This window comes from Eleginops maclovinus, chromosome 23, assembly GCF_036324505.1.
Source record: "Eleginops maclovinus isolate JMC-PN-2008 ecotype Puerto Natales chromosome 23, JC_Emac_rtc_rv5, whole genome shotgun sequence".
Lineage (NCBI taxonomy): Eukaryota > Metazoa > Chordata > Actinopteri > Perciformes > Eleginopidae > Eleginops > Eleginops maclovinus.
This window is the reverse complement of record NC_086371.1, coordinates 4,257,355-4,267,553: the sequence shown is the minus strand read 5'-3', so window position 1 is coordinate 4,267,553 and position 10,199 is coordinate 4,257,355. Positions and strand designations below refer to the sequence as shown.

The 10,199-nt window shown below is 41.3% G+C and overlaps 1 protein-coding gene across 1 annotated transcript in view; it reads left to right on the top strand.

The window, feature by feature from the left end:
- The first annotated feature begins 1,004 nt into the window (after nucleotides 1-1,004).
- The window catches only part of afg2a (AFG2 AAA ATPase homolog A), a 106,735-nt gene continuing 97,540 nt past the window's right edge, over nucleotides 1,005-10,199 (top strand). Inside the window, exons 1-10 of the mRNA XM_063877100.1 lie at nucleotides 1,005-1,232; nucleotides 2,122-2,246; nucleotides 2,423-2,580; nucleotides 3,059-3,117; nucleotides 3,245-3,877; nucleotides 4,889-5,018; nucleotides 5,106-5,162; nucleotides 5,595-5,718; nucleotides 7,717-7,818; nucleotides 8,177-8,330. Of these exons, the coding sequence (XP_063733170.1) occupies nucleotides 1,058-1,232; nucleotides 2,122-2,246; nucleotides 2,423-2,580; nucleotides 3,059-3,117; nucleotides 3,245-3,877; nucleotides 4,889-5,018; nucleotides 5,106-5,162; nucleotides 5,595-5,718; nucleotides 7,717-7,818; nucleotides 8,177-8,330 (1,717 nt within the window). The 5' untranslated portion in view covers nucleotides 1,005-1,057. The remainder of the gene's footprint in view (nucleotides 1,233-2,121; nucleotides 2,247-2,422; nucleotides 2,581-3,058; nucleotides 3,118-3,244; nucleotides 3,878-4,888; nucleotides 5,019-5,105; nucleotides 5,163-5,594; nucleotides 5,719-7,716; nucleotides 7,819-8,176; nucleotides 8,331-10,199) is intronic.

Here is a 10,199-nt window from a genome sequence, read left to right as displayed (position 1 = left end):
TGGATTAAGTGGCATCTAAACACTGTGTTGGTACTTTGACGAACTGCATTCACATTTCTGACAATTTAGCCACGATTCAAGATGTCATATATAGTTTAACAACTACATATTAAGAAACTATATATACAAAAAGACATATAATATAAAACAAGGGTATTGGAACATTAAAAAAACAAAAAAAAGAGCTGACAATTAACAATCTGTCCCAGAATAATAATAATGTATGAGGGAGTTATTCACATGCCTGATGGCGAGGCATTTAAATCCAAAAGACCCTTTAAAACTATTAAAAACGTCTGCTTATACATGCCGAATGTAAGACTTTATCTGCATACTGTTTAATATACCCTTAAAAATATTAAATTATGTGTTTTTACTTCCTGGAAATAAATAAACAATTAAATTATACGATGTTTCTGTTGAATTTGGTTTAACTTTTTTTCAGGCGCAGATTAGTTTCCGGATCTTTTAATTGAACCAATATGAACCAACGTTGTTTTTAAAAAAATGTTGACCATAATTTAGTCATACAATCTATAACCTGGGGGCAGTTTATGAATGCTTGACAATCCAATAAATAAAACGAATATTTAATGTTGTAAATGTCAGAGATTCAGTTACCCTTTACATTTAGGAACAAAGTCTTCTTATGTATGCCGAATTTAAGTATGCATCTGTATAATATTTACTATATTAAAAAAAAGTACGTAATATGTGTATACTTCTTGGCAACAAATACAACCTTAAAATATAGAAGTTTTCTATTGAATTTGGCACAGCCTTTTTTTTTCTTCCAGTTTTAGGATCTTCTAGTCAATGTTAACAATTTTAAAAAATATCCCTAATTTCGTAATTTAATCTTGTACTCAACAGTTCATGAATGCTTTAAATGTAATTAAATACAAAGTACATGATGCAGTAAACGTTCAGTCAGAGACGCATTGCGGGGGTTTACGGTAAAAAGGGGCGGGACTAAACTTTAACCAGGAAGTTTACAGCAGCGCTCCGTGTTTACACATGTCTGCTGGTTCACGTGGGGAATATTTCCAATATTAAAATGTCTTCAAAGAAAAATAAAAGCAAATCTAAAAGACTGAGTGAGGGGGACAGTTCACTGTTACTGAAGGAGGGATCCAATGACTCCTCCAGCCTGCAGACATCTCGCAGCGATGGAGGAAGCTGCAGACATTTGAACTGCAACTCATTCACTGTCATCGATTTCATTGATAAAGGTAAAACTCCTGGGCTTAAACATAAAAGTTGAAACGTAATGTGATAAAGGGGTAACGTTAGCATGTGTAGATGCATCAGCTGGTTAACCAGTCTGCAGATAAAGCTAGTCCTGTGGTTGTCGTTGCCTTCAGTGATGCTGCTGGATGCTGATGATGTTTTACTGTAACGTGCTGTCAGTAGGAGACGATAGAGACATGTGTGTATGTTTTGTCTCAAACTGATTGTTTTAAAATGAAACACTGACTGAGGTAAACTGTCTTTCAACTTTGAGGATATTTGCATCCATATTTAGTGACATCCAATTCATGTTTCTTCCAAAGTCAGTCTGAATGAAAAACCCCTTTGGTGTCAACGTTTTAGTGTAACTCACAGATTGCATAGGACAAATCAAGCCTTATTTTCCAAAGTAAGAATTCTGAAGCATCAAATTAACTTTAGCTATACTTTCAAATGTATGTATGTGCAGAAGGAGACTTTATTTTTCTTCCCCTGCCTTTATAAGGGAAATCTCTTACCGGCAAGTATGAAAAGGGGCAATGTTTACAGCCAGGAAAACCTTTATGATCTTAAACGTTTTGAACATCTCTACCAAAGCTGCAAGAAAACGATTGCAACTTGCCATTGTCCTACTGCTCACAGCCAAGAATGAATGAATCTGTAGCTATGTGCTGGTATATAGTTCTTTGCTATGTCAATTTACATATTTCGAAAAGTTTACCCACAAAAGAACCAGTTTCTTATCTGCAAGACCACAAATGAAATACTTGTCAAACTTTTTCTCCACCATTGTCCACAGTAAATAGTGCTTTAGGGCCATTTAAATCAAGTCTGAATGTGGAACTTTCATTTATGTTTTTCACTTTATATTTTTGTTATCTTTCCTCACAGCTGATGACAAAACACCCAAGAGTTGCAGATCAACTTTAGTCCAACTCAGTCTGAATTCAATGAAGTCAGCCGGTGTTTGCATCGGGAGGCCGGTCCTGCTGACGAGTCCCACCGGACAGCAAGAGGTCTCCTCTCCTATCATCAGTTTCTATATCAGATATTTTGTGAACAGTTGTATCTTTAAAATCCACAAACTTTAACCTTTATTTAAAGCGTGCCTTCTGTTCTTCTTATGTCTGACCTTTTTAGCTTTATGTGAATGATTTTGTAAATATTTGTTGTATTTTCTTCTGTTTTCCAGGTGTGTTTAGGATGGCCAGTTGCCACGTTTCCTAGTGGAAAAGTTGGTCTTCAGAAATGTGTTCTGAATAACCTGAGGGTGAAGTCAGGAGGAGAGGTGATGCTGCACCCGATCACCGGTCCTGTGCTTCAGGCTGTGGAGCTGGTTCTCTGTAACAGGTAACCTGCATGGTGTACTTACTGTAGCTTGTGTTGCTGTGGAATGGTATAGCAGTACTGAAGGTGTCTACATCAAAATACAAAATGTAGATGGTCTCACCTTTGACTTAGTTAGTGTATAGTAATGTCATTGAGTGTATAATATAGAGCAATAGTGCTGTACTGCTGAAAAAGCCTTTAGTTTATCACACACCTTTATGTGTATGCTAATGCTGCCATCTGCTGGGGACTTCCTGTAACTGCAGGTACGATGCAAAACTATCAATCAATAAAAACAACTATTGTCTAGATTTTCTTTAACCACATCATGCAACTTTTTAAAATAATATTTATCTCCACCAACAGTTTTTGTTTAATATGTTATGACATATGTATTTGTTATTGTTTAATAGTCCAGGATTATCCTTATATTTATAGGTTAAAATCATTACAAAATGTGTATATGTTGTTGGGTTTCATGCCTTTAACTTTCTTTCAGGTCAAAAGATAAGACACTAGAGACAGATGAGTTCAAGAACTTCTTACTGAGGTCTCTCGGTAAGTCTGAATTTTGATGTTAGACTCTTAAACCTGTACATTTGCCCAATTGGCAAAAAATGAATACTCTTTTACTCTAATACTTTTTTGGGGTGAAATAACTCATGGTTTGTCCGTCTTGTCCAAGTTGGGAACATCATCCTGCCAGGAAATGTTGTCCCCCTGACCTACTTCGGCCGGTCATGCAATCTGCGGGTGGAGACTATCAGAGGAGAGGATGGAGTCACCCTCCACAGACCAGCCCCCCCCTCAGGACCTCCCCCTGACACAGAGGAGTCCTCCGTGATGAGCTCAGTGCTGGACTCCACCTCAGCTGACCTCTCCCTGCAGCTTAGCTTGCTCACTGTGGACGATAACAGTGCAGACGGTGTCCCAAGAACGCCTGGACAGCAGGGCCCTGCAGCCAGCACCCCACGCCGACCTGCCCACCTCCCCTCTCTCTCCTCACCCCCTGCTCCCTGCACCCCTTCCTCCCATGATTCTCCTGCAGAGGATGCTTTCAGTCCTGAGAGCTCAGAGCCGGCTGATACTGCCCCCACAGCTCCCCCTGGTGGAGCTCAGAGTTCTGACACCTTCTACTGCTTCTCCTGCTCCACTAAAATCAGCTTCAGAGACAGAGCAGGGCAGCAGGACCCGGATACTGAAGCTCAAAGGTCAAAGGTCAAATACTGCATGATTGGCGGGCTCAGCAGCCAGTTGGATGTCATCAGAGAAACCATCGAGCTTCCTCTGAAACACCCTGAGCTATTCTCCAAATATGGTGGGTGTTTCAGAATTAGAATCAGGTCTATAGAACGTTTACATGAACAAGGAATTTGCTTTGGTGTATAGTAGTGCATACATAAACACAGTAAGACCAATTAATTTGTAAAAATGATGGAATGGATATATAATTATAAAAAAAGGGTTTAAAATGTAATAAATATTTTAAAAAATCTCTACTTGGAATAGGAAATTAAAGAAAACATAATGACGCATACATAATCAGAATAAAATGATTTAATTTAGAGAAAAAGGAGCAAATACACAATAATAAGAATCCTGAAAAAATAAAATATCTGCAGTACATCAGAATTTGAAGTGGAAGGGCTGTGCAGTCTTAAAAGAAATAGCATTAAAAGTAAACGTGCAAAATATAGAGAGGAATGAACTAGGTTTACACGGAGCCGTTTATTGACCAACAATGCTAAATAAATGTAACCAAATAATAATGAATAATAAATAATGCTAACCAAGGTAGCATCAGCCTCACACTAAGCGCTGCACAATAGCTGCCCACTGCTCCTAGTACTAGGATGGGTTAAACGCAGAGGACACATTTCACTGTGTGTGCTCTGCTGTGTGCATGTATGTGACTAATAAAGAGGGTTTCATCCTCCGATTCTAATTCTAATTAGCGGATTTTACTTAAAAAAACAAAAAATATCGATGTAACGACATACACATATCAGTATGCTGTATAAATGTTGCAAATCAAAACATTTATTGACTACTAATTACCCAAAATCGCAGTTCTATCTCTGTATTTACCGGTTATTAGCGCATTCAAATAGCCCTGCCAACAACTTCCAGGAGCTATCTGAGTCTCCCTGAATCACGTCTGGACTTCCGTTGGCGTAACCCTCAATATACGGCTCTGGGTTTACAGTCTTTATAAGGAATAACTGGTATCATGTGCATCAATGTAACGCACTATTAAAAGCAGTGACGTACAGAATAGGACTTACTTTAACCTAAAACAAGATTTAATTCTAAGCTGTTTTCTCTCCAGGTATCCCGCCTCCCCGAGGAGTGTTACTGTACGGTCCCCCAGGCACCGGGAAGACTATGATTGGACGAGCCATCGCCAATGAGGTTGGAGCTCACATGACGGTGATCAACGGACCAGAGATCGTGAGCAAGTATGGTCAAACGGCTCAAAACTTTTACATAACTTAAAAAAAATAAACAGAATTGTAATCCACCCAATAATAACCAATCATTTGCAGATTCTATGGTGAAACAGAGGCGAAGCTGAGGCAGATTTTCACTGAGGCGTCTCAGAAGTAAGGTTTTAAATGGATCATCCCATCATTGCCTCTGTCATAGTGTGTTTTCTGTATATTCAAAACACCCAAATGCTTTGTTTTTGTGGACCCCTGCCTTTTAACACGTTTATTTTGTATCGTATTTGTAAGAAATCAACCACTTGTACCACCACTAATAGAGTTATAATTCATCTTGTGCAATAAAGTAGCAAATTAAGCCACAATACCTAGCATACATAAACTCTCTTACTTCGATAATGAACAATATGAATGAATGAATGTGCTCAAATGAAATACACAACACATTTAAAGAGCATGACCAATGACTTTTGCTTTATGATTTAAAGCTCTGCACCTTGAATAAAGTCTTAGTCTGTCATGATCAGCTTGTGATTGCACATCTTCCAGTCTTGTCTGCAGCTTTTTTCTCACATTTCATTTGATTTCCAGACCGCCTGCGATAATCTTCATCGATGAGCTGGATGCTCTGTGTCCGAAGAGAGACGGAGCGCAGAACGAGGTGGAGAAACGAGTTGTTGCTTCTCTGCTGACCCTGATGGACGGGATTGGTTCAGTGAGTTTCCTTTCCCTTTACTGCATTTAAACATCTGCACCTCCCCTCGTCTGGTATGAATGCGCTTTAAAGTAGAGCGGAAAGTACCCAGAGTCTAAGATAACCTCTTAAAAATGGTCAGACTGACTGTCCTTAATCCAAAAAAAGAGTTTACTATTAAAATAAGAGGAAGAAGACTTAAGAAATCAGGACATATCCGACTCTTTACTGATGACTTTTGCCATTTTTATTTACAGTTTTATAAGTTAAACACTAAGGCCAGTGCTTATTGCATGAAATAGACATTTACTTCCTTCGTTCAACTACCTTCAGTGTCATTATAACAAGGAGTTCACATTGACTAAAAGCTTGTTCTGAACACACACTTCCTAGCCGACTGCGTCTCTGTCAGGAAATGCTCTCAGTGGAAACGCAGACTGTCATGCAGAAACCATCTCTGCCTGCTGGCCGGCCTTCACACACTGTAGGTTGTGTCTCTGGGGTGTTGTTTGTCCTCCAAGCGCTCTGTCAGTGCCTCATGATGAGAAAAAAGATGGTCCCCCCCCCCACCACACACACACACACACACACACACACACACACACACACACACACACACACACACACACACACACACGCCCAACGGGAGCCTGGGAAACGAATCTCCTCGGGTTGCCACGACCTGCCAATTTGGCATAACTTTATCGGCAAAAGTACATCTCCCCATGAGCGCAGAGCAGAGGATCGGTGATATTACACACACACACACACACACACAGACACACACACACACACACACACACCGAGCGCGCTCCTCTGTTTTCCACACCAGATGATCCAAGGTCGCCAGCACTGATTGGTTTTAGGAATGTGGATACAGCACTTCCTGCTCCTCAGCATTCTTTCTCGCAATGTAATTTATTTTTGTTTCAATTCTCCCAGCGGTGTCGAAAGGTGGAAAAAAAAATATTCCTCATGTTGCATGCAGACCACCCCGAGAAACACAGGTCTAACATCGGACCGAGGGGCAGATTATTCTCTGAGGCTGTGCGTATGGAAATTGCTGGATGAAGCTACACATGCTTGGTCATCAAGTTTAGCACGAGGCTGTTTCTCTTAGCTCCTAGACAGTGGATATCGATGACTCAAAGCAACAATTTGCCTCTCATTCCCTGGTGTATATCTTAGCCAGCACAGCAGATTTGGCAGTGTTAGTTTGAAATGTACCAGACCGCATATATCATCTTTATCATAACACTTTTGATGGTTTTGAAAAATGCCTCAGAGCTACCAAAGCTGTTTAGTGAAGCTGTGGACGAGGAACGCACCTCAACATCATTATGACTTAGCTGTTGCTTCAAGTGACATTAGCACCTCTCAAATAATGACATGCAAGTTAATATCTTTCTTAAAAATGTAAAAATATAGAGCAGTCTAGAGGGCAGAGTGGTTAAGACATCTCTGTTATAATGGTGATCTGTTTCTATTCAGTCTGTCCTCTACTAAAGACAAAAATATACTTTATCAATCATACATTTTCTAGCATTGATGTCCCAAACAATCCTGGCAAAGGGTGGCATTTGTGTGTGTGTGTGTGGTGTAGGGGAAGAGAGACCAAGCCCAAGCTGAAAGAAACTGGACCAATGTTCCTGTGGGGCTGCATCATTTTGATGGCTCAAAAAGTATTGTGCTGGTTTTGAATTATTGTTACATGTCTCTTGTTAGGCGCTTTTATCCAAAGTGACTTGCATACCCTCGATACTGTGGATAATCCCCACAGGAGCAATTTTGGGGTGAAGTGTCTTGTCCAGGGTCACAACGACATGCTGACTGCAGTGGTACTGGAACCAGCTCTCCAGTCCCCTATCCCACTGCGCCACAGCCTTGTTTCAATTCTCCCACTGGTGTCAGGAGCCAGCACAGCCACAGCCCTCCCTTTTGACTTTGTTTCAAGGAATATACAGCCTAACATGACGTTTAATAGGGCAACACTGACTGTTATGTTTCCTGTTCTTCTAGGAGGGTCACTCAGGTCAGCTGATAGTCCTGGGGGCCACAAACCGGCCCCATGCCCTCGACCCGGCCTTGCGCCGCCCAGGACGCTTCGACAAGGAGCTGGAGGTGTGTAAAACCAGACTTTAGAGGAGGGGGAGGATAAAAAGACTGTCCTGTATCATGTTTACTTTTAGTTTATCCTTCTGTTATATTCCACAGCTAGCCATGTGTGCTCATTAAAGACCCTCCTGCTTGCTTATTGTGAATGAATCTGGTGAAAATGAAAAGTAATTTTAGGATATTTGCTTTTTCACAGTATGATATTAACAGTCAGAACTACTGGAAATATCTCTGCAAAGTACTGTACTCCATCCCTTCACGGTTAGGGGTTCCTCACGGTTCATATAGAGTACCACTACAACTTAAGTTGAAATAAAACTTTCTGTAATACAATTTCTTCTTCTCTTGGTTTCCACGATGGCAGGTGGGAGTTCCTACCGCGGCTGAGCGTGCAGATATTCTGCAGAAGCAGCTGAACTTTGTCCCGTGCAACGCCACCAGCGAGGAGGTGACGCAGCTGGCCGACGCCGCTCACGGATACGTAGGAGCGGACCTCGCAGCTGCTTGCAAAGAAGCAGGCAAGTAAACACTGTCCTACAGGAAGTCAAAACACTGAGAAAAAAACATGTTTCCCTGTCCTGGCACCTTTATGGCCAGCTGGATGTGGTCTCGCTTCTAGGCTACGTGAAGTACAAAATGTCCTTCCCAGAAACGCAGCTTTAGATCCCAAAATCCATATCATAAAAATACCGCACCAACCAAGAACATCCACAGCTACTTTGACCAGTTGTTCTGTTCTTTTTATTGATTTTCCTCTTCCCGAAACCAACATCATTTTGGAAACCAAAACAAAGTCGTGCATGCCAGTTGGCCCGAAGAGGCTCATCATCTTTTAGTAGTTCGGTTTGACTCGTGGACTCCGACCAGCGAGCAAACAGCGTACCAACAACAGCTTGTTATTGAGCTTTAGGTTACATTTGACTCAACCTCTGCTTTTAACCCAAACCACAATCCCTGGTGACTTATCCCTTCCTGAATTAGTTTTTAACAGTTTTTTAGATGTTTTCTCAGAGAGTCTGACATGCCTCCTACACAGAGGGTCACCCAGTCTTTGATATTTGCCATAAAGGAAGTTGTGTGTCTCTGTGGTGCTCAGATCCCAGTGAGAGAAACCACTGAAACCACCACTTGTTGTGAAATTCCTTTGCCCCCTCACCCCTGATGCCACAAACCGATCTACCTCACATCCTGAGCTTGTATAACGTGTGTGTGTATCTGAATGTGCTCGATGGTGGGTGTGTGTGGGATTGTACGAGCACACGCACATTTGTTTTTCTGTGTGTGACCCCGTGCGCCTCCTGGGTGGTCTCAGGCCTGCGGTACGTGGCATATTGCATTTCCAGCCGAGGAGGCTGCTGTGCGGAAGCGCTACGGCGGAGAGCGTGATTTACCGTCCGCAAAGGGCCAGACGTGACTGGCAGTGTTTTCTGAGAAACCTCCTTGCGCCCCGGAGGGAGAAAACAGCCTCCCCCCCAAACCCTGATTCACTCCGCTCACTTCCCCTCTAAAGCCTCCAAACCCTGATTCACTCCGCTCACTTCCCCTCTAAAGCCTCCAAACCCAAATCACTGAACAAACACAGGCCCTCGCGAGCACGCCGCTGGAGAACTAACAGAATCAGATCGCATTTAATGCGTTGTTTCTTTCTGTCGGCTCGTTCGATGTGGACATAAAGCACGGATGAAATACAAACTGAGGAGAGAAATCTGAAATGGAATACAAACACAGCTTTACAGGCTTCAGCTTGAGGATCGCTTTTAGTCTGGTTTGATTCAATATCTTTCTAGGAAATTAGCATTAGCAGTCTCACACCTAATATTTAATACTTACTGTCTAAGCTGTACTTACCACAGCCTTTACACTCATTTATATCACATGAATAAAGAATATCTATAGCTATCTGAACACATCATTTGAAGAAGTTAAAGGAAAGTGAATACTCTGATATGTTATGCTACTCTTACTAAACTGAACTTACTAAATGGTGCACGTCTCGAGCTTTTTTCCACAGAAATACGTCTCAAAACTCGGAGAAAAAATGCTAGTTATTCACGTCCTGTTCCCTTGTAGCGACAAATAACTCCCAATGACCAATCGCTAGAGGCTAAGGTAGGCTCATCACTTTGACACGTTCAATTAAGAGTCCGTACTGAAGGTTACAGTTTAACAATGTTTAACAATTCATATTAAACAATAACTTAAAGGGGATCAAACAGTCAACATAAAATGGAAACAGGAAAACAGGTGGACTAAATACAAACAAACCACACCCATGTGACAAACACCGGAAGTGATACATAAATGCAAATGTGTGCGATCTAAAATAACAAAAATAATGGAAATAATTGCCTGAGTCTAGATAAGCAAGCTCAAGAAGTACTAGTCCT